We start from the raw sequence: 24,191 nt of genomic DNA, 5'->3' as shown, positions 1-24,191 counted from the left end.
TTCTAGAGGCTATTATATGTACATTTCATTCATTGTCTTGTCGCCGCTCTTCTGTCACAACAATAACAAATCTAACTGGGGAAATCAGGGTTTTAATCCCCTATCCCAATAACGGAAATCAAGTTCCTTGTGTGGCATTAAGATATTGGTTTACCGCAGAGAGCCGACTAGGTGCATATAAACCCACTGAAGGAAAAGGCCATTCTAGTAGTTCATATATACACACTATTTTTCCAATAGGAATCAGGACTACACCTAAACATGTTTACATCTTTACAAGCTGTTTAGAAATTTAAATACGTTTAAAATCCAAAAACTCTAAACTTTGGTGTAAATCTTGATACCCGCATATTATGTCACACCATTTTAAACTGTGTCAAAGCAGGTCTTATCACTTTCTAGAAACCCAACAAATGTTTTGTTGAGGGCAAAACTTGTCCTGCAGGCTCTATTTTGAACAGCAGTACTCCAGAGAGATTAATGCAAAACTGAGGGAGTGACGGAGGGAGTTAGATCATGTAGACCTTTGTGAGAACAGCCCAGTTGATCCTAAATTCATCTCTGTATGGTCAGATTGGGTCTCATTGTCTTAAATAGTGTCCACATATGACATATTGTCTGTCTCCCTCTCCCCCTCTCCCACAGGATCCAAAAATAAAAATCATTTGCTTCCCCCACTCACACAAGGCCACATAAGGCTCTTCCCCTGTCCTCCTGCTTTAATGCAACTGTCATTTGTTTTTAATCCCAGTTCCTCTGCTTGTGTTGAAGCTTAATCTGGCCTATTACACTTTGTGCAGGTCTGCGCTGTCAGCATGAGGATGTAGGGGGGGGTGGTGGATGGGGTGCAGACATTAGATCATACCATCTGGAGCAAGAAACACACTAACACAATGAAGTAATCATGGTTATCCCCATTTCCCATGACCCAAGATATGGTGACGGTGGGAAGAAGATGTTGATAAAAATGTGGTCTACGGGCAGTTTGTGATACACAGTCAGCCTCTTATTTCTTCAAGTGAGAGAGAGAGAGAGATAATTGGCTGAATAAAATGGCTAGTCGGTGTTGGAATGAGAGAACAAGAGAAAGAGATGATTTGTATGAACAGCGAACCTCTTCACTCCACACCAACAGTGTGAATTTCACTGGCCCGTCTCTCTCATTGGTGTCAAATCTCCTAGAGGTGTGTGTGATTTGCACCGCCGTTTATGCCCGCGTGAGTGTCTGTGTACCCGCATCTTTGTGTGTACAAGTGTGTATTCTTGTATCTGTGCGCTGGTGTTTGTGTCACAGCCCATGTGTGTTTGCGTCTCGTCACCCTGGAGCCAGTCGTCCTCTCCTCTGACCCTGATCCTCGTCACCTGTCCACTCAGATCACACACACACACACACACACACACACAGACAGACACATAGACACATAGACACACACACACAATTGCTCTGACCCTTTCCTGGAGTTGAAACCCAATCGCAGTTGCCAACTATGCAAAACTTGCCAGCACAGCAAGGTTTTGTTTTCTTTTTGTGGGTGTGCGTATGACTCGAAAGACCCACTGTCTGCTATGAGATGAACTAGAAAAAGTTTTACTATATACCATATAAAGACACTATTAAATAACTTTTTATGTTGCTGGCCTTGGCTGGAGCTGTGCAGCGGTGTAGGTTCACTATATGGGTTCAAATTAAAGTCACAGAGAAACAGAAAAAGAGGCTGAGTTACAATAATAATTTATGTCTTTAATCCTCTGAAGCACAATATGACTCTCTGATCAAAAGTTGAATATTGTGTGTGAAGCATTAATCATAGTAAAACAGTGACAGCAGGAAAATCAAGACTAAGATCACAGTCCGAGCACCTTTACAGACAGTTTGCAAAGTTTCAATGTTTAGCTGTGGCTTTTACTAACATGTGCTCATACCCTAATATTAAAGACCCCCTCCAATGAAAATCAAGGTCTTAACCTTGTTAGCATGTCCATGTGGTGTTTTTCAAATGCTACAAGACATATCAGGAGCATATAAGCAGTCAACACCATGGCTGAACATTTCTGCTTTGAAACTGTAGTCTACATGGAAAGTCTCAAAAAGAGATTCAGTCAGGCAGGATTTCCTATGTCACAAACCTAAGGAACCAATCATATATAATTAAAGATGATTATATGCAGAGTCTTCCTCCTCAGGTTTTCCCCGACAGCTAATTCCGATCTGCACATAAGGGTAGCAACCTGTCAAGTTGAAAAGTCAAGTCCGGCATATTGTTGTTTTGCCAAGTTTCTGTAAAGAGAAAAACGGTGAACGTTGACCAGAAACAGCGATGGAATGGCTGGCCTGGTCGCGTTAGCTTTTAGCTTGGCTAACAGACCGGTCTGTTAACCTCCTCTTCTGCTTCCGTGTACAGTGCTTCCTCTTGCCTCTGAGTCGTTGTAGTCTGCTACGCCAGTCCGCTGCCTCAGGAGATGCAGTCTGCTGAGTGCTGCTCTAAGCTTCAGTGGAAGTGAGGCAGGCGAGTTGTTGTTCAGAAGGTTGGTTGGGCTGTACCCTCTTGGCCTAGTTGCACTGGTTGTGTTATCTGCACACTTGCGCATTAAGAGAAGAGTCCCTAACACTCTTTACACAGGGAAAAGGAGTAGATGTCATTTCAAGGATTTTAAAGCTTTTTTTTTTTTTTTTGCAGAAAAACTATATCAGACACACATTGTTCAAACTAGAGTATCTTTTATATGTCTTAATATATGTCTGGACGGGATCATTAAGTAATATGTTTCAGCAAATACTACAAGTAAAACTAGAGATGTGAATGCTTCTAGACAATGTTATAAAGAAATGGAGGAACTACTGCAACTCATCAGTGTAACAGGTAGCCACAGTTTAACCACAAGGCATAACATGTGCACAACAGAAAGTGCACATCATTTATTTGTAATCAGCGCCTGTATTCCCTTACTATTTACAGCTTTCTGTGTATAAAGCAGTGGGCCTCTTTGTTTTCCCCATAATGATGTTTATGGCTGTCAAATGAACTCAGAGTACAGTTTCCAAATAAGCTTTAGATTGGTTTAAAAAAAACTTCATTTTTCTCACCAAGTTTGTTGATTGATTAAAGATTCTTTCTTGTCCTTAGCAATATCCGACCCACTTGTGTTTTTAGCTGTTTAAATCGCTCCAGAAGCCTGGGAGATTTTAATCAATATTGGCTGTCCACTGCAAAAAGGTCCAAGTCTCTATCTTAATCTTGCCACCAGATTATAACACAGAGCTTTCAACACCCTACTAGCCCTGTAAAAGCTTTAGCTCCATAGACCGTTTCTCTGCTGTTCCTAATCCATAAAAGAAACTGAAGGCATTCAGGCCTTTTTTTTCTTTTTCATAACTATTTCATAATCCCTGATAGCCTACCTGAATGCAGTAGACTAGGACAGTTATTTACAAAGAAACATATTGTCATACACTTGAATTTAATACTTTTTCATTGGAAATTGTTTTTCAAAGTTTGTCAAAATATAGTTTTTTCAGGTGTCTTATCAGCTTTTTTTTTGTTTTATTTGACCCAAATGATCTGAAGATTAATTGCTACAGTATATGATGAGAAAACCAGAATACCCAACCTCACTGAAAGAAGTGATACTTCATATTTTCTCCTGATGCATATTGTTGGTGTGTGTTTTCTGTTATTCGTGTCACTTATGTGGAGGAAATCAATGCAACTGTTTAGAGAAATCTCTCTCAACTAATGAAATGTAGAAATGGCCCAACAAACTTGAAATATTCATCAAATTAAAGCTTGTATCAAAACCCTATATAGCTTCATACTATAATCTTTGGATGTTCTGTGCTGATATGTCTCATAGATGCAGGGGTTGGGACTGACCGCTGGACACATAGCATTTATGATGTACAGTTTTACACATAAACATAACCTAGCGTCTTTTGCTCCGTCACATTTTTCCTGTCACTTTCTATTACTTTCTGCCTACAAGTAAACACGTTCCTCTTATGCTCATTCTCTCTTCTCAGGACTCCAAGTCATCATCTGGCCGCTCCAGCATGCCGCGATGTCGGAACTCCGTTGCCACAACCACATCAGATGACCAGCCGCACATTGGTAACTATCGGTTGCTGAAAACCATTGGCAAGGGCAACTTCGCCAAGGTCAAACTGGCACGACACGTCCTCACCGGAAAAGAGGTAGGCATGCATGCACACACACGCTAGATTGGACTGAAAGCTTTAATCTTTCCTTTAGTTTGACATTAAAAAAAGTCTCACTGACTTTCTGAACTTTCATTTTTAGTCACTGAAGTCACAGTGGAGAAATGCTTTACTATTGACTCTTTATTTAACTAGAAACTGGCTTGTCAGTGTTGCAATAACACCAGCAATGCTCAGGAAGTCATTTTAAGGAAGAAAATAAATAAAAAATAGTAAGTCTTTGTCAAGCAGTGTAACTAAGACTAACACCCAAGATTTCTTTGACTGTAAAACAAAGTGACAAAATGCAGGTGAGGAAACTAAACCACTTTTTTTGCTGGTTTAAGTGACAAGTAGACTCCAACTTCTTCAGAAAGTTACTATTGTAACATCAAAAACAGTTTAGATCAGTACAGAAGACTCAGATATTTTTAATTAGCCAAGACGGGAAAAAGAAGACAAACACTATAAATGTTTTTGTTCATGTCTAAACATTAATCTGGCTTCCTGGTTGCTGAGGATAGGGGTGGGTTCACGCTGTGAGACACAGTAGGTCTGGTCTGATCTGGGGCTTGCATGGCTTTGGAGACGGTACATCTGCTGTGGGAGATTAGATCACCATTGTCTGCTTGAATAGAGAAGCCTAAATGTCTCTGGCTTACTGTGAATTCCAGATGTGATGTAACGCAGTGGTCTGTCCCTTTAAGGGAAAAGCTGTATCTGCAGTGAGCCCATGCTGAGCTCTGTCTGAGGCCCAGTCAAGTCAACTCTTGGTCTGAGAGAGAGAGAGAAAGAGAGAGAGAGAGGGAGAGAGAGGGAGAGAGAGGTGGGCGGGCTCTGTCAATGTGTGACAGCTCTGTGCCTGACACCCTGATAACACTCCATGTGACTCGCTGGCACACACACACACACACACACACACACACACACACACACACACACACACATACAAAGAAAACAAGGGAGAGTCAGAGGGCATGAAAGAGTCAGACAGACAAGCACAACCAGAAAGAGGAGTGGAAGAAAGGAGTTAGTTGACAGTGGAAGGCAGAAATAGGAGAGAAAAGTGGACCTCCCTCTTCTGTGTTCTTGATGAGAGATAATCTTTTGTTTCTCTGCCTTTTCTGCTTTGGTCTGTTTCATCCCTTTTTTCTACATTTCTCACTTTGTATCTCTCCCATCTGTCTGTTTCTGTATTTTTGTTTTTCTCAGATTCTGTTTTATCTCTCTCTTTCTCGCTCTGTTTTTTTTTTTTTTTTATCTTTCTCTGTCTTCCTTGCCGGTCACCACTGTTGGATTATGAACTATAGACCTCATTGTGGCATGGATATAAACCATGCTTGAGCTCTGTGTTTGTGTCTCTCTCTGTATTCTGCCCTATTATGCAACTGTCGCCTTGCTGTGATTGCACGTTATCACTTAATGCTGTGTGATTGTATCACAGTGTGTGTGTGCGTATGTGTGTGCGACACGTCCAAACAGACAGCAATGTGTATTTGTGCTGTGCTCACAGACCTATGGTTGTGCAGTTTTGTGTGAGCAAGATGCGTCAAACTCACTGCAGCAAGTGTAATAAATGAATAAAAGTGTAATAAAAAATGAACACATTCTTGTTTTGCTTCTAGGTGGCTGTAAAGATCATTGATAAGACACAGCTCAACTCCTCCAGTTTGCAGAAGGTGCGTCTCTCTCTCTCTCTCTCTCTCTCGTTCTCTCTCACACTCACACACACAAAAAATTCAAACCTCAGCCCTTTTTATCTGTTTTCTCATTTTCAAGTCACTCTTCCTCCCCCCCATGTGTCTCTCTCTTCTGCACTCTCTCTTTCCCTTCCTCCCCCACTCTCAGTGTCTTTCTGAAGTGGTCTAGTTTTCAGAGAGAGTTTTAATTACAGGAAACAAGCTGCAATTACTTCCTTTGATCGTGGCAGGGTGGGGTCTGTCCACTCACACGCACACTCTCTAACCATGTATGCTTGCACACCAAACACACACATACACACCAAACGCATCAGACACAGATAGCACATGACAAGTAACGGCAAAAATACTGACAGGCCTGCCACATAAATCCAGTGATGAATGCAAATGCTCACACTCCCTTACATACAGTAGAATGTAAGGACATGCACGAGGAACCAGAACCGACAGGGAACGCTCAATGCTATATCCTACCAGTTCTTAAAGGATCAGGCTTCATTCTACATTTTTCTTTTTGTCAATAAAACCCATGTTAAAATTTTGGTCACCAACTGCCAATGGTGGGGCACTGTAGTTTTTAGTAAATAGTACTCAAACACGAGTAAATTGTGCAGTTACCGCGGACTGAGCTAAAAAGCTGTTGGATTTTGGATTGTTTTTAACCTTAAAGTTTCTAGGCGTGAAGGTTTCTAAGTGTTGTGTGTCTGCCAGAGTTAATCAGCCCTCAGAATGTCCACTAAGCCCAGTTATCTACGGACTCATGGAGGAAATAAATTCCTAATGAATGGAAAATGTCTCCTGACACCTTAGCTGAAGAGAGAGACCGGCTATTGTTGAAATAAATGTCCCTGCATGTTTGTTGAATTAGTATTTTGTAGCATTACTTTGACTTAATATGTCAGAGTTTATAAGCAGCTGAAGGCAAATCAAGCTTTTCATTGTTTGTTTAACTCTGAAATCCCAAATTGTGCCAGACCTGGGATTTAAACAGGTACTACTTGAATTTCTGCTGGTATGTCATCACTAACCATGTTTGTTAATGCTTTCCTTCTACTAATCCGGCTCACACGCTCATAAACAGGAAGTGAATGTTGTTTCTGAATGTCTTCAGTGTCATTTTATCCTCATACTATATTTCCCTCCTCAATCCTCACGTGCACTTGCATTGACACCAGCTATGGTGTATCCCTGGACACACACACACACTTTGTAATGACAATGCAAAATTAAATATCTATTTTCAAAAGAACGCTTAGAAAAGAAATAACAGCAGCACCACCCTGCATCTGATACAACACTCTGTGTGGCTTGTTTCTCTCAGCTCTTCCGGGAGGTGAGGATCATGAAGATGTTGAATCACCCCAACATAGGTGAGTCACACTGAAACGCCAGTTTCGACTCTGTTGTCGCTCACTGAGAGCCAGACTTAATTGGTATTTCAAGGTCGTGTATTTAAGCCAAATGATAATAATGCCTCTGTTTTCTCTTCTATCTCTTTATTTTTACTTTCACTCTTACCGTTCTGGTGTTTTCTTGCCAAATTCTTATTTCTCCTCCCTTTCCTTTCCTCCTTGCTCCCTTTTTCTGTCTCTTGCCCAATCTCCCTTCACTTTACTCTGTCCTCCCCTCCAACCCTCTGTCTTTGCTTTTCTTTCTCCACCTCCAGTCAAGCTCTTTGAGGTGATAGAGACAGAGAAGACTTTGTACCTGGTAATGGAGTACGCTAGTGGAGGTAAGTGTGTTTCACTGTGAAATCATTCCCCCTGAGGCTTGGCACTCCGTATGTTCCCAACCAACAAAAAATGCTACTTGCCCTCTTAATGTATAACCTCTGCAGTCTCTTATAAACAATTTTTCAATAGGGTTGTTAGTAGGAATATCTTGTTTTTTATTTTATTTATTTATAATTTGCTTCCAGACCATTTCTATGGTCTCTCTGTTGAAAATTATTGGCACTGTCAATGTAAAAAAATAGCCCACAATACCCACATTCCTATTAATCCCTCTTTAGTACTCTGTGGCACTCAAATACCCTGAAATAGACACATACAAAAGGGAAAATTGTGTGATAGTAAGTCTGTTACACTGTTAATAGTTTAACAGTGCAGTATTGATTACCTTCAAAACATGACAATGAATAAAAGACTTTCAGTCTTGTTTTGACTGTTGAACATTAAAATGATCTCAAGTTTATCTCAAGTTTTCCATAATCTGACTTTAAAAGGACAGTGTTTAGTTCAATGTCCCATTGACCCAATACTCTGTGACTTTGAGGACAACAAGTATCAGATTCCAACACTAAATCTGCTCTCCTCCTCTTTCTCTCGTCTCCCAGGAGAGGTCTTTGATTACTTGGTGGCCCATGGCAGGATGAAGGAGAAAGAAGCCCGTGCCAAATTCAGACAGGTGTGTGTGTATGTGCAAGTATGTGTTGTGTATGTAGGTAGGTGTTGTGTGTATGTGTTAAGGTATGTTGGAATTAGATTAAAAGTGTATTGCTTATTCCCAAGTGTATGTCTTTGGTGTCATGGTGACAGCCTTTGTTTACTTATTTAATTGATGTTTCAAGTTATTTCACTTCATTTATTAATCAATTACATAATTTAGTTTGGTGGTGCTTTGAAAATAAACTGTCAGTTGTTGAAATACAGCTTTAATAAGAGAAAAACATGCATCTTGTATTAATGTTCTTTATCATTGATAATAAAGTGTGAGTAATTCAGGAAATTGCATAAATTTTGCATCTCTAGTATGTCCCAATGGTTGCTTCCTGATAACATTATGAAGTGTTCTCAGTAACAATTACGCTTTGTCTAACTATTTCAACCCCGTCCATCTTGTCATCTTTTCTCTCTCTCTTTCTCTCCCTGTTTTTCTCACTCCCTCACATTCTCATTCTCCAGATTGTGTCAGCGGTGCAGTATTGCCATCAGAAGTGTATAGTACACAGAGACCTCAAGGTGAGAACACACACACACACACTACTGAATTACATTGAGTGTGAAAGCACAACAGCAAGCTCTCTCTCTCTCTGTCTACATTAATCTTCATATGATTTTTTGAGATGAAATCCCGCCCCCATGAATAGACGACCCAGAGGTTAATCACAAAGATGATATAATGCCCCTCTTCTAGTGCTGGGGCTTCAACACACATATCCGTGCATCCACAGACACACACACACTGTTTGTGCCTGTATCGCGTTTATAGTCTCCTATCAGATCATTCTCTCCTTCTGTCTCTTCATTTGTTTATCTTCAAGTCTATGATTCACATTAGTTAGAGCCAAAAATGTAACACACACACACAGACACACAGATTTAATGGTTCCAGGTCATTTTGGTTCATAGTATTATGCAGAGTTGTAAATCCTCTTATTGTGCCAGCAGGCAGACCTGTAGACAAGACATTATCATGATTACTGTTAGAGTAACCACACTCTCATTTCAAAATTGTTTTTCTCCAATGATGGTTATTTTTGGCATTTTAATAAACATTTTCAATGATTTGACCAAGGTCATAAAGCATTTTCTGTACTTGTAGTAGATAATGATGGTTGCCATTTACAAAAATAGACAGCATAGGAAATAAAAGGTTTCTGGAGGACAGACAGTACTCATTATTGTAATGCGTACCATCCTGCACATTATACTAATCACTCCTGATCTGTGGGTTGTAATGTAAAATCCGACACAAGCTTAACTGTAGTAGGTTCTACACTGCTAGAGTGCATTTTGATGAGCCTGCATTTCACAGCGAGACTAAAATTACTCTGTTTGGGTCCCAAGATGAAAAACCCAGTGTGTAACTGCAGCCATGTTTCAGATGAGGTTTATGCTTCTGTTATACATACTGATGCATATTTTTCCTTGAAAGTGAATAAACCAGACAGCATTAAAGAGTTAAATTTTGAGTTTCAGCCAATTTAGAGTTAATATTGATTTGCTATAGATAATTAAATATGCCGGCCAAAAATGAAAAGCCAGCATTCATTTATTTCTTAGGTCAGAGCCTAGGGATGATGTCAGTGTTGTATTTCATGTGCACACACACAAACACACAGAAACTGCAGAGTATTCAGAGCAAATGAAAAGGAGAGCGCACCTGTTGCTAGGCAACCCCAGCCTCCTTGCTCACTGGCTCACTTCAGGCTTAAGAATACACACACACACACACATACACACACACACACACACACACACAGAGGAATAAACTGTGGTAGCTCTTTTTGCCCATTGTGCTCTATTTGTAGGTCCTTGGCCATGACTGCAAACCCCCCTCTCTCACCTAGCAAGTTTTTTCCCCAGAAAACGATGTTTGAAACTAATGTCTATAACAATGTGGAATATGTGGTCTCATAACAACTAATTTGCATGTCAGAGAAAATCTTTGTTACAGTGAGGCTACATCCACACTAATATGTCTTCGTTTTAAAATACATAAATTGTGCTACGTTTACACCTAGCGTCCACACTACTCTGACATTTTGATTATATTAATAATCTTTCATTTTCTACATATTTTTCTTCTGGTTTCCCACCACATCCTCCTGCGCTCTACATCATAATTATGTCTTTCTTTCTGTCTCTTTCCTCTCTCTCCCACACTCTGTCTGTCTGCAGGCTGAGAACCTGCTGCTGGATGCAGACATGAACATCAAGATAGCGGACTTTGGCTTCAGTAATGAGTTTACTCTGGGGAACAAGCTGGACACGTTCTGTGGCTCCCCACCCTACGCTGCCCCGGAGCTCTTCCAGGGCAAGAAGTACGATGGGCCTGAGGTGGACGTCTGGAGCCTGGGGGTGATCCTCTACACACTGGTCAGCGGCTCGCTGCCCTTCGATGGACAGAATCTCAAGGTCAGGAAGAGGAGACAGTGTGTGTTTGTGTTTTTGTGTGTATGGGTGTGTGTGTGTGTTTACATGCGTATCTGTAAGCGGATGCCTGTATTCCGTGGGTGGTTGTAGTATTTGTCATGCTGGTTTCAGTTCCTCCTGCTGTACAGATTGCAGAAATTAAACTCAAGAAAGAGTAAGTGATGTTTGATGTGCCAAGTATTTCGTTTTTAAATGGGGATTTTTGTGGTGTGATGCACCAAACGGGCATCAAAGCCTGTTACTTTTTCAGTTCAAACAAAAGAGATTTAATGCTTTCTGTGAACTATAGTTATTCACAATTATTCACACCACCTATCACACTGTGCATCCAGTCAGTACCCACATGACTCACTCTGGAAGTGCAGACACATTTTTGGTGGGCGTTATGACATTGAATGTGATGATATTTACATGCCTGTGAAACACCATTTAGGCTTATTGAGTATGCCTTTGCACTAGTTCCTGCTGTGTGGAGTTTTGTTAAACACCTACATTACTGCTCTTACTATTTATTTAACAGATAGAGCTTCACTATCTTCTGATTTCACTCGCTGCAATAAAATAAGTTAAAAATATTCAACTTTATAGTTACATCAGTGTTTCTGTTCAGCAGAAATTTTACATTTTTGTTAAACCTAACACTGTTAGACTCATTTTTGCAATTTGATAGGCTTTTGATTTGCATAAAAATCTATCACTATATGCATTTTTATCTCAATATCTGAATAAATTATAATTGATAAGATCCCTCTAGTGGGACGAACAATATTGAGAAGGTTAATAAGTTCAGTAACACTATTAAAATGTGATATGTGTATAAAGGCCAATGAAGTAGATTACAAATGTTGTAATGTGATGTTGATTGTGCCTGGTGATTGACAGTGCTTTTCTTAATAAATACATGATCTTGAATTAATCATATCTCATATAGATTGTATTAAAGCTGGAAACAATCAAGTATCATCATCATTAAAATACCAGGAAGTGTATGAAAATTGTGTTTTGCTAATATCAACCTTTATACTACGCTGCTGTTGAGTTTGAATCGTAGACTGTTGGTCACCAGTTAGTAGTTTGTGTGAATGTTTTACCTCTATCACTCATTTCCTCATCATCATTTTGAGGTATAAGAGCAGCCAATCTCAGAACCCATCAGCTATCTGTCTGATGATGATTTACCTTCTGGAGGTAACGGCCAACATTTCAGGGGTTCCGGTGTAGCCAGCAGATATCTGGATAACTTTTGGGCTAGTACTCGTTCCCTTTGTTGGTTGGGTTGGTTACGTTTAGGCATGAGGAGTGAAATTGGTCAGGGTTAGGGTAAGATTATCAGGGTAAGCCAATCAGAGGCAGAGTAGGGTGGGTCATGACTTTACCATCCTAGGAAAAAACATATCACCTTCCATTTACCAGTTGTTGTTTACTGTCCAATCAGCAACTTAAGACAGTCCAGACAACATTTTGGCAAATCTCTATAAACAGATAAATGCAGATACATTTTAAAAAAGCTAAGTCATCATCAGATAATTGCTGATGGGTTCTGAGATTGTATTTCAGCCGATGCGTTCTGCCTCTTTTGCTCTCAACACGGACTCTTTACCTGTAGGCAACCAAAACCCACTCAAATGTGATTGGTCAATACTACTCCGACTACAAACGGACTACAAATGTAAACCAAAATGCTGCCGGTACCATAATCTTTTCCTGTTGCCTGCAGATTCTGCATTCATATGCAGATATCTGTAGAGATTAAAGAGCAGCTTGGAGAACATAAGCCACATCACATTGAACTAGAGATACTTTAGTAACTGAATACAGATGAGACAGACTTTTAAAAAATCAGTTCAAAACTTTGTCTGCATTGGTATTTGCACATATTCACAAACTAAAAATCTATCAAATAATGGTTGTCAAGCCCATCATTATTAAACGGGGTTTAGTAAGCTTTTGTGAAAACAGGAACATGTTATTAGGAGTTTGCAACCCTTTGACAGAACCTAAAGATGTCTGCTGTTGACTTTCCATGCCCTTTGTCCTTCTCCAGGAACTGAGAGAGCGTGTGCTGCGTGGCAAATACAGGATTCCCTTCTACATGTCCACCGACTGTGAGAACTTGCTCAAGAAGTTCCTCATCCTGAACCCCTCCAAAAGAGGCAGCCTCGAGGTACACACATGAATTGACATACACACACAAGATAAAAAACAGGACACCCAAATTGCTTGAGAGGCACACACAAGAGGAACACAATATCTTAAATACATTATAGTCAGCTGGTGTTAGAAAAACTAACTGTATACACAGACTTCACCATCTATATGTGAGTTTGTAGCTGAAGTGTTAAGTGCTTTCTAAAGGCGTAGTAAAGACTTGTTAGTTTGGGATTTATGAGTTACTAAATTTGGTTGCACTAAAGGTAGTCAGGTATTACTCAGGAGGATATAAATCTGCTGCGGAGTTACATGTGTCATTTGACTTTGAGTTCTATTCAGTCTTCGTTTTGGATTAATAACATACTGTAATTGTTGCTTCGGCAAGTCTCTACATGACCTGCTAAATGTCATGGCAGCCTTGTAAAATTACAGAAAGACTACTCAAGCTTTAGTGTTAGAATCCAGTCCTGCAACTGTTTAATTTACAACTTTGTTAAAGATTGTATATAATGCATCCACATTTCTGAGCAGCCAACAGAGTAATATTCAAATGTTCTGTGATCACTCCAGATGAATCAGTGTAGCCAAGTCTTAAATATAGACACCCTAGTTTACTTCTTAGAGAAGATTCATTTGCATATTGAAGATAAAATACACCTGCCTATGAGAAAAATCTGATTCATTGTCAGGATTCATTGATTGAACAGATTAATAACGTGGGATTAATTAATCGTGCATGTGTTTAGCTGACCTCTGTGTTGCCAACTTGTCTTCTCACTCTTTCCCCTCTCCTCTCCTCTTCTCTCAACCTCTCCTCCTTCCTCCTCTTCTTTTTTGCCCCATTATCTTTTTGACATCTCATGTCTCCCTGTATCCGTCTGTTTGACTTGCTCCCAGCAGCAGATAATGAGGGACCGGTGGATGAATGTGGGCTACGAGGAGGAGGAACTCAAACCCTACATCGAACCACAACCAGATTATAAGGATCCCAGGAGGACAGGTAGGCACGAAACACTCAAAAATGATAAATCTATTTCTTTCTTTACCCACACACAGACACACGGCAGTACAGATGTTCTTTTTTCCAGTTACACTAGGGTGGGAAATTAACTTTTTAAAATATGAACATCTACCAGCTACTGACAGATAAATGTTCAAATTCACCAGCTGCTCAATAGTAAATCATTATTTTGTGTCTGAAATCTACCAGCCACTTTCATATTTTACCAGCATTTGGCTGGTGCCCTGCCTTACACACTAGGATAATTTATCTTATGGAGAATTATGGACCTACAGTAAGTTCACCACTCTAATTATAAACTGGGTTCGCTGTGTGTGTGCAGACATCATGCTGCAGATGGGATTCTCTCAGGAGGAAATCCAGGACTCACTGGTGAACCAGAAGTACAATGATGTGATGGCTGCATACCTGCTACTGGACTATAGGAACTCTGAGGTACTCTCTTTGCTTTTACACAACACAAATTTTACTCCACAATACCATAGTATATGAGCACCATCTTAGCACCATGCTAGTTATCACTGGTGTGTCGAATGAACCAGCTCTTGTGAGTTCATCATAATATACAGGAAAATTTAGTCCTTTTTATTTTGCATTTAAGACATCAAACATATAATTTGCTGTCATCTTTCAATTCAACCTTATTTATTATTGCTCAAAACATTTCAGTATTATCATAACAGTACCATGTAAGAAGCACTATTTTTAGTCTGTAGTGTTTGTTTTTACCCACAACACAGTCTCTCTGTAGCTCCTGTCGACGCACACGTTCTGATCTGTGGTTTTTCTTCTTCCTTTTCATTTTTCTTTCTTGACAGCTGGATGAAGGTTGCATCAAGCCCCGGCCAGGAAGTGATGTAAGCAACATAAACGCCCCCTCCCAGTCTCACAAGGTACAATGAGAACACAGACTGCTATCACATAATGCGGCCAACTCCAGCCGGGTCCACTGGCAGAGTCCTTACCACATCCTCCCCAAAAAAACCACACAAAAATTGTAGACCTACATACATGTGAACAACATCAACCATTGCCGTATCCGGATTCTTGAATCCAGTAGTTTCAAGTGTGAATGGTGCTATAAATCAATAGTGGCTCTGCTCACATACTCACATCCCAATGTGTGTGTAAACACTCTGACACATACAAACCCAGGCTGACCTCTGTGTCCATCTCACCTCTCAAAGGTACAGCGCAGTGTGTCGTCCAACCAGAAGCCTCAGAACCGCAGAGCTACTGACCAGGGTGAGTCTAGCGTGTATGGGAGGGGGGAGGGGCGAAACGGTTGTGTTAGAGAGGGTTATGAGATGGAAAGTTGGAAGAAGACAGGCAAGGATTAGAGTGAGATGGTCATTTGTCAGGATTTCTTCAGGGATGGAAACACAGCGCCAACAAGTCCTGCAAAATTGAATCCTCCTTGAAGCCACCCCAAAGCAGGTGTAGAAAATAATAGAATAAAAATTCAAGGACTTTGAACCCTGTGAATAGGGTCCTAAAATTTTTAAATTTCAATATGAAATTTTTAAAAAAGTTTAATTTTTCAATATGAATCTGAGCAAGCAGGGAGTGGGTCAGATTCATATTGAAAAATTAAACTTTTTAGTTACTTTAAATGTTTTCTCATTGTCTTTTTAAAGACCTACATGTATTCTGTAGACACTTGTAGAGAGGTGTTGTGTGTGTGTGTGTGAAAGAAGACGAGAAGAGGATGGTGTGAGGACAGGATTGCTCTGAGTTCGAGGGTCAGTAGAGCAGATTGATTGAAGGGAGGAGAGCGTGAAACTGTTAGAATAGAGTGATGACAAGAAACATCAAATGAGATGAAGCAGCAGATCAAAGGTCAAAGGTTTGAGCGCAGTGATCGATAGTCTATCTGATGAATTCTCTCTGTTTCTTTAGGCTCCTCCTACTCTAAGAGGGGGGGCCAAGGAGACAACCGGACTGCAGTGGAGGATTCTGGGAGGAAGGGTTCATCAGGCAGCTCCACTACCAAGGTGCCAGCCAGCCCTCTGGTCTCATCCGACCGCAAGAAGAGCGCCACGCCCTCCACCGTGAGCCCAAACACCCACACTGTTTACATGACACTTTTAGCATTTAGGTTTGAAGTATTTATCAAGAACAAAATAAAACAAGTGTATCAGTTATATGACCACATATAGACACTCACGGATGAGCACATTGTCACACACAGATCCACATAGACAAAATAATTACTCACTGTGGTTCCAGTGAATAAACAACTTTCCCAAATGTGAGGGGATAGAGGAGCACATCTGTCTGGAAAAGTCTAGAAGAATTCAAAAACTGACGTGTACTTGGAAAGTCATTGTTGCTCCTCAGTGTCAGCTAGTGTCAGCCATATTTTATCTCACGCTATGGTCCAAAGACCAAAACAAATGCTAGTTACTAATTAAACAAATTAAAGTAAGTGGCCATATAACTGATGGTGGTGAATCATGTTCAAGGTTTTTGCCAGGTGATCACTACACCATCTGTTTCGATTTTCAGTCATCATCTTTGTCCTGTTTTACAACTGCTTTATAGTTACGTGATTTTATTTGATCAACTATTTGATTGATGTAGCTTAGGAGCATTAGTGTTACTCTTGTACATACCTCAATTATTGTCACATTATTCCTAAGTTTTGAGGCAAAAATACTATATTTTATTTTGTAATTGTCAGCCAACAATCAATATTTTTTTTAAAAAGTGTTGGATGTGTCTAATTCTGTGAAATCGTTTCCTCAGTGTTTTCTGACACTTCCCATATGACAACTACCAACAAATGTTTTATGAGTAGAAAACGAATCTTTCAAGATTAAGAATGGATTTGAAAAGTATTTCCTGGTGTTTAGTGTCAGCCTCCTTTACACCCCTACACTGGTGTTTTTCCTTTAAGTTTGCCTGATAAGAGCTCTTCTCGGGGCTGTGCGATTGTTAGTTTTGTCGCACCTGCTAGCATGTGACAACTTGGACCTTTATCATTTTTATTAGTAGATGTCACTACCACTCCTGTGATTCTCGTAAGTCCGAGTATAGCTAACGGGGGCTAACGAGGCAGAGAAACTGAAAACACCCATGTGAGAGTGCGAGGCCTTTAAATGACAACTCAAGGACACTGAGGCAAACATAAAATGATTTCGTAATCGTGTAATGGTGGGGTCAATTTTCACAAGTTTCAGAAGAACAAGTTTGATCAGGATGATTTTGGTGAAGATTGAATTAATTTTAGGTAACTGATGCTACTCATCCTTACTAGTCAGTCAGCTTGCTCAAGGTCTCATTTCTTTCTTTTCTAATTTCTCTCCTCCGTCCACCGCATTGATCTCTCGCTGTCTTTAGCTGTGTCTTCTTTCTTAATAATTTCTATCTCTCTAACATGTGTTTTATTTTCTTCTTCTTGCCCTTCAGAATAGCATCCTGTCCACCGGCACTGGTCGCAGTCGGAACTCTCCTCTGACTGAGAGAGCTACGCTGGGCCAGGGTATCCAGAACGGCAAGGACAGGTACACAAACACAAACACATTAATACATAATCACAAAAGAGTGAAGTGTTCAAAAACACACGGGCAAGTACCCCCACATACGATCATTCTCGCACACACACTGTTTCTCTCTCGTCATTGGCAACCCATGTAGTTGCTGTCAGGTTGCTCCCTCACTAACAGACACATAATACAAACACACTCACCATGGTTTGTGAATGAAGCAGACCCACAGCTGTCTCAGTGACTGAATCCCAGACCTTGGCTGGTACTCTCCAGAGCTCTGCCAGCTGGCTCAGAGAGGCCCACAGCCTTCCCCCAGGGCGGGGTGAGCCCTCCTGGACAAGGAACTCAGGCTCTCCTGGGAATTTAGGCCAAACCTCCAGTAGATTACAGATTACCCGAGATGGTCTGATGGAGGCCTGCCAGTCAGAGCAGAGGCAGGATTCGATGGGCACGCAAACCCACATCAGCACAAGCAGGTTGACATGCTGACACACGACCTCATTCATTCTTCAAACTCTTAGCCTTCTTTCTATTATTTTCCTTTGATACAATTTTCTCTTGCAATTACTTCCCCAATATTACAGTGATACCAAACATATCGTTTTTTTCCCAAAGTCAAATCAAGGATAGACTGGTAGAGTTTTAGCAGATGCAAAGGTAAAAGATGGGAAAAGTCTAAAATCGGCAATAATCTTACAGTAATAAACAACAAAAAGCAGGAGTTCTGTTCTTTTTTTAAAGAAAATTAGATAAATTCTGTAAATTTACCTTGATTTAGCCCTACGTTCCTTTCTTTCTCTGTATTCTATCATCAGATGGGGATGTTGTAGGGTGTCATATTCCCACTCTTCCCCCCTTCCTCATTTTTATCTGCCTTTAATTCATCCTTCCAGCTCTTCTTTCTCCCTCAAAACCACAAAACAATTCTATTTGTGGACAAAAAGGTGTTTTGTCCACTGTGGAGTTGCTTGATTGTGGACTTTTTATCTTTATTTTAAGGCTTTAAAAACACACCTTCAGACATAATTTTAGCTGTCCATTGAAGTCAACGGTGTTGCGAATTTCTTTGATGTCGTCCGGTGCTGAATCCATCTCATACACATCCATACATACAGTATAAGTGCACGCTCACCACTCATGCTTAACCAGCCATATGCTTCATGTGCCTTCTCATAAGCATTAAACATGATGCCAAACCATAATCCCTACTATGATGCAGTGTTCATTGACATTACTGCTTTATTACTTGTTCATGTATCAGTCTCAAATGACTCCTTTGCTCCCAACACAAAGTCTTACTGACAAAATGATAAAAATGATTCATTTATTCCCTCTGCAGATGAAACACTGCACGGTGACAATGTGGTCATTTGAGACAGCATTGCTTTTTTAGTACTGTGGGTCTTTTAGCCATGGAAGGCTCTGCTAACTTAGCGGTTGTCATCTGCTTTGATTATAAAGTTACTTTTTTTGATCATCATTAATGCTTTGAAGTTTGGGCTTTTATACTTGTTACACCCCCTCCCCTTCCCCCTCCCATCCCCAATTATTTTTTTTTACTTTCTGCCCTTTCCTAATTTCCTCCGTTTGGTCCTCTTTTATCTCCGTCTGAGCTCTTGTCCCTCTGCAACTTAGGTCACTCACTTTTTCTTGGCACCTCCTTTCTTTTCTTTTTCCAGCTTCCTTTTTTCCTCCTTGTCTTTATATTAATCTTTTTTCTCTTTTCTTTCTTTTTCTCCCCACTCTCTCGAAGGAGATTAGTAAGACTTGTGATGGAATATTAACTCTTAGTGGCACTGTATGGTCCCTGTACTTGCCTCTTAATAGGCTTACACATACACAGAAATATCTACACACACTGAGGCCATACACATACAATTGCATTGACACACGCACAAGCTTAAACATACATGTCACACATGCTCCAACTCTTGCCACACACTGGGTTGTCCAGTGAACGCTGTTATTTTTCCATCACTAGCTGCGCTAATCCCTGTCAGAAAGAGTGTGTGTGTGTTTCTCTCAGCTATGTGTTTGTTTTCTGTGTAATAAGCAGCTGTTTGGTTGACCTCTGTAAATGTCCCCCCCTCTCTCTCTCTCTCTCTCTCTCTCTCTCTCTCTCATTTCTCATTCCTCTGCTCTCTCTTGAGCTATCTCTCTCCCTCTCTGTCTCTGTCTCTGTCTCTGTCTCTCTCTCTCTCTCTCTCTCTCTCTCTCTCTCTCTCTCTCTCTCTCTCTCTCTCTCTCTCTCTCTCTCTCTCTCTCTCTCTCTCTCTCTCTCTCTCTCTCTCTCTCTCTCGTACCACTCTCCCCTGTCTCTCACTGTGTGTGTTTCTAAGTGTGGGTAAAGTCAAGTTAGAGCTGTCAGTAATGTGCAGAGCTTTGTAGCCCGTAGCAACCTTGCTGATTAGCAGAGAATTCAGGAAGTAGCCAGTGTTGTTTTGCTTAAGTAATTCTCTAAAATGTCCTTTGTTTCAGATACAGTGAAGGTTGTGTACAATACAAAAGCACCGAAAGATTTGGGAGAAGGGAAAGTTTAGCACTTGACAGGCTGAAGTCAGCAGACAGGTCAGACCTATAAAACTGCAAACTCAGAGGTCAGAGTGGTCATCACATAACAGGACAGTGAAAACAGCTTTATGTGCTGCCAAACATCTGCTTACCTACATGGAAGAAACTCAGCACCTTACCTGCCTATTGTTAAAAGAATGCAAGCTAATTGGTGTTAATGTAGATTTAATGTGTCATGTAGGGATGCAACTAATGATTATCATTATTGATTCATCTGCAGCTCATTTTTCTCAATCAATTAATCTTATATTAGTCTACAGAATATCTAGAAATAGTGAAACATTTCCCCCATAGTGAAATCTTTAAATTGCTTATTCTATCTGGCCAACTGCTGCCATAGAAGACAAAGAAGACATTTCATAAGCCAAAACCAGTGTCTAGATGCTGTCTTGAATTAATAAATCTACACCTAATCGTTTTTGGTTATATCCTTCTCAGGAGGTCAAACAGGTGCATTGGCAAGATTTGTGAAAGCTGAAGAATCATCAAGTAGTCCTATGGGCACTGTTTTAATAAAAAGTGTGAAGGGGCTTTGTTTAAAAAGGCAGTTGGATATTTTATAGTACTCATGTCATTGTTTTTTTTCCTCAATATGTAGGCCTGCTATAGAGGCAGATTAGCTCACCAGTAAAAAGGTTTCCTGTTTTCTTTTTCATTTTATGTGGTGAAGTTTTTGCTTTATGTAATTCTGTTATCTTGGTAACCTGACTTTGCCCATAAAATGTGTCTGTGTGTTTTCAATCTTCCTAATCGAATAGAGAGTGTGTTGAAGTTGGTCTTTTGTGCTCTGCCGTTTGTGTCGGTTAGATTTTACATCAAAAGATAAAAGCACAAGGACACAGTCAGGCTTTAATTGTGGTTTGTGAGTCTTTCATAAAACATGATGAAGCAATGTTAGCAGCAAAAAAGACCAACTTTTCTTCTTGCTTTTATATGTGCTCTATGTTTCCTCTTTGTGTGTCTACTTCCTCTGTTCTTCCTCCTGTCTCTCTCTTCTCTCCCTCCTTCCTCCCCTTCCCCTCCCCCTTACTGTGTTTGATAAGTGCTGCTTCTAACCATGCTCCACCTCACCTCCCTGCCCACCCACACACAAACCCCGCCCGCTGTGTGTCCTGTATGTTTGACTGTGTGACGTTTTGGTGTGTTTGTCCTGCATTGGTATGTTTGTGGGTGCGTGTGTGTGTGTGTGTGTGTGTGTGTCTGTCGGGCGGGGCACTCCTCCTGTTCCTCCTCCCCTCCTCCCTCCCAGCCTAAACACTCCGGGCTCCCGCGCCTCCACTGCCTCGGCCGCTGCCGTCCTCTCCTCCTCCTCCTCGCGTCCCCGCCACCACAAGTCCCTGTCTTCCTCCAATCATCCATGCCCCTCTGACCTGCACGCACCAAGGCCCAGGCAAGTCTCTCACTCACTCACACTCAGACAGACACACGCCCACAGCTCCCTCAGCCCCTTTCAGCACACACCACTTAACTCAACGCAGATCATCATCTTTCCCCAAAGAACTCGATGGATAAAGAGGAGAATGGATGAAGTGATTTGTTGGCACTGAAACCTTCCATCACTGCTAGATTAATGGACGAGAACCAACTTTTTTGGGGGGAAAAAACAGCTCTTTGATTGATTGACCTTTTTTTCACAGTGACAAAATCTGGCACACAGCAGTGAACTGGTAGCCAATATTTCCCCGCCAAATTTGTGAAATTGATCAAATAGGTGAAGCTTTTCCCCCAAGAGTTGTTGTATTCATTAAATATGTGCTGCTCTGTATGCCAACAGCCACCACACACACACACACACACACACACACACACACACACAGACAGTGAGCAAAGTGTTTGTTTCCTAACTTCACCAACTGCTGCAACTCATTCATTGTTTTACATTTTACACCCTTATGGTTTGTAAATATCTTTTAATCAACTAGAATAAATTATTACATTATTTAATATATATATATATATATATATATATATATATATATATATATATATATATATATATATATATATATATATATATATTTTTTTTTTTATTTTTTTATTTTTTTTTTATTTATTTTTTTTTTTTAAATGCACTAACAAAGTTGAAAAAAGGCTTATATTTGCTGACAGACTACAGAGAGAGAGATTAGACACATTAGTGGCATTTGAATGGAGTTTAGATTTGCACACAGTTAAAATCTACTGTAAAACTCCAGACCAGTTCCTTGATGATTATGATTTTTTTTCCTCATAGCAAGTCAGAACCAGGAAACAAAGTAGTGTCGCAGCAAACCATGTGTCTCTATGACTACATGACAGGAAATAGTTTGTTGTGGTGTGAATTTCCTGAACAATGAGGGTTTTTTTATATATATATATATATGTGTGTATATATATAAATATTTACCCACATTTATTCACCACTATAACATCACCACAGTGTGATGTCCAACATTTTAAGAAACCCACTATCATGGACTCATCAGTTACTTAGCAACAGCCAGGAAGTAGATTGTGGAGCTTAGAAATGTGCATTGGCAAGCACTGAATGTTCAGATGTTGACATACCTTGTCTTTGGCCAATCAGTCAGTTTCAAACCTCACATTACCTACTAGACCATAACTGAACAAAGCCAGAGCTTGAGAACAAGAAGAGCAGGTTTTTCACTGCACTGTTCCTCTGACAGACCAGAGGTGTGTTTTTCTTTTTCCTGGCAGGAAACAAAAAAAAAAACAAACAAAAAAAAGCAGACACATTCGAAGTTGAAGAAGAGACATTTATGGACCAGCAGGGATTGTTTCTGTAGTTGGGGTCTTAACAGCTAATAAACTAGTTTCCTGTTTGAGCCTGGCTACTGACTTGCTTGATTACAAGGTGCACTGAATGTCTGCCTTCAAGAGAGAAGGAATCAAATTAGTTAAACAAGTTGAACAAGCTGACATTTCCTAAAAACTGACTGTTGACTATACAAGGTAAAGGCGTTACATATTGTCGTCTTAGGAGTTTTCAGTTACCTAAAGGTTATGGGAAGATTAAAACCTTTAAAGTGCCAAGAAATGTCAATTGAGTTGGCACAGACACAGTGTAAACAGACTCGCTTTGGTAAGTATAGCTTAGAAGTCAAATGACGGACATTGTAATTATGGTGGAAGTGATATCAGAGGAAAATAATCACACCATTCAGCATTGAAACTAAACCATGTTGTTTTCAAGCTGTTCTGAGTGTTACAGCTGACCGACTCTGACACACACGTGTGGTGCCTTCATGAGACCATGTTTTTGTTTTTGTTTGAAACATCTAATGTACAGAGCAGATCTATACGATATCACAAAATGCTCCATTTCAGTTTGACAAACTAAAGTCACATCTTACATTCAGCAATTACACAAGATCATAAAAAAATACCCCCAAATTGCAAAAACAACTGGACAGATTTGAACATCAGATTGATCCATAAACTTGCCTCTTTGAGCTTCACTAGCCTGCCTAGTCTACCTGTGCTGGTAGACTGCAGGTAAGTGACATACAATCTGTGAAATGTTTATGAGAAAAGAGTGACATTAAAAATGCAGCTGCTCTGGGGAGAACCGGACAAAATGCAGATGTAATAGTTTTGTTGATGCATGTTTCTGTGAATATGTATTTGCATGCTCTGTAGAGATATTTGAATTTTGTCCTCCATCAGTTTTTGTGTTTGTTTACGAAGGATTTTCCCTGGCTGGTAGAAATTAATTACAGTTCTCTGTTTTTAACCAGGAAGTATGGTCACTATAAGGTTTTTACACCAAGTGTTTATAAATGCTCTCTCATATAGCCTCAATCTGCTACGTAAACCCATCCTGGATATGAAGTTGCCAGGGAAAACCCTGTCTCCATCTATTAACTGCTAAATGTGTGGTTGATGAATGAAATGGACGATTGCCCTGACTGAAATGTCTCAGTGGTCATCCGTGTGACGTTGCTCTCTGTTTCCTTGGTTTTTGTGTTGCTTTGTTGGCTAGCTTCGCGCAGCTTGCTTAAGACATTGTCTGTTTCAAGGGCTACTTTGATATTTTGAGTTTTAGTCACTTTTCCTCGCATTTGTCACAATATAGAGTTAAAATGTTATCTCTCTCAGTTACCTTAAATACTGTCTGAGGCTGAACTGATATGTCATTTTCACAGACAGGGCCACCCACCCCCTCTTGTGACACTTGTCTAGTGGAAA

General features: G+C 40.3%; 1 protein-coding gene across 10 annotated transcripts in view; it reads left to right on the top strand.

Moving 5' to 3' along the window:
* The window catches only part of mark2b (MAP/microtubule affinity-regulating kinase 2b), a 56,135-nt gene that overhangs the window by 18,734 nt on the left and 13,210 nt on the right, over positions 1–24,191 (top strand). For 4 of the 10 annotated variants that reach the window (XM_044340728.1, XM_044340731.1, XM_044340732.1 and 1 more), the window contains 15 exons: positions 4,019–4,189; positions 5,818–5,871; positions 7,214–7,262; positions 7,559–7,624; positions 8,228–8,298; positions 8,796–8,852; positions 10,515–10,751; positions 12,814–12,933; positions 13,818–13,920; positions 14,264–14,376; positions 14,760–14,834; positions 15,129–15,186; positions 15,841–15,992; positions 17,353–17,447; positions 21,253–21,393. In XM_044340728.1, coding sequence (XP_044196663.1) covers positions 4,019–4,189; positions 5,818–5,871; positions 7,214–7,262; positions 7,559–7,624; positions 8,228–8,298; positions 8,796–8,852; positions 10,515–10,751; positions 12,814–12,933; positions 13,818–13,920; positions 14,264–14,376; positions 14,760–14,834; positions 15,129–15,186; positions 15,841–15,992; positions 17,353–17,447; positions 21,253–21,393 — 1,562 coding nt within the window. The remainder of the gene's footprint in view (positions 1–4,018; positions 4,190–5,817; positions 5,872–7,213; positions 7,263–7,558; positions 7,625–8,227; positions 8,299–8,795; positions 8,853–10,514; positions 10,752–12,813; positions 12,934–13,817; positions 13,921–14,263; positions 14,377–14,759; positions 14,835–15,128; positions 15,187–15,840; positions 15,993–17,352; positions 17,448–21,252; positions 21,394–24,191) is intronic. The other 6 variants (XM_044340730.1, XM_044340737.1, XM_044340735.1 and 3 more) reach the window with 4 other exon arrangements.

The sequence above is a fragment of the Thunnus albacares genome, chromosome 22 (genome assembly GCF_914725855.1).
Source record: "Thunnus albacares chromosome 22, fThuAlb1.1, whole genome shotgun sequence".
Taxonomy (NCBI): domain Eukaryota; kingdom Metazoa; phylum Chordata; class Actinopteri; order Scombriformes; family Scombridae; genus Thunnus; species Thunnus albacares.
Note: the sequence above shows the minus strand (reverse complement) of the source record. Positions and strands in the feature narration are given on the sequence as shown.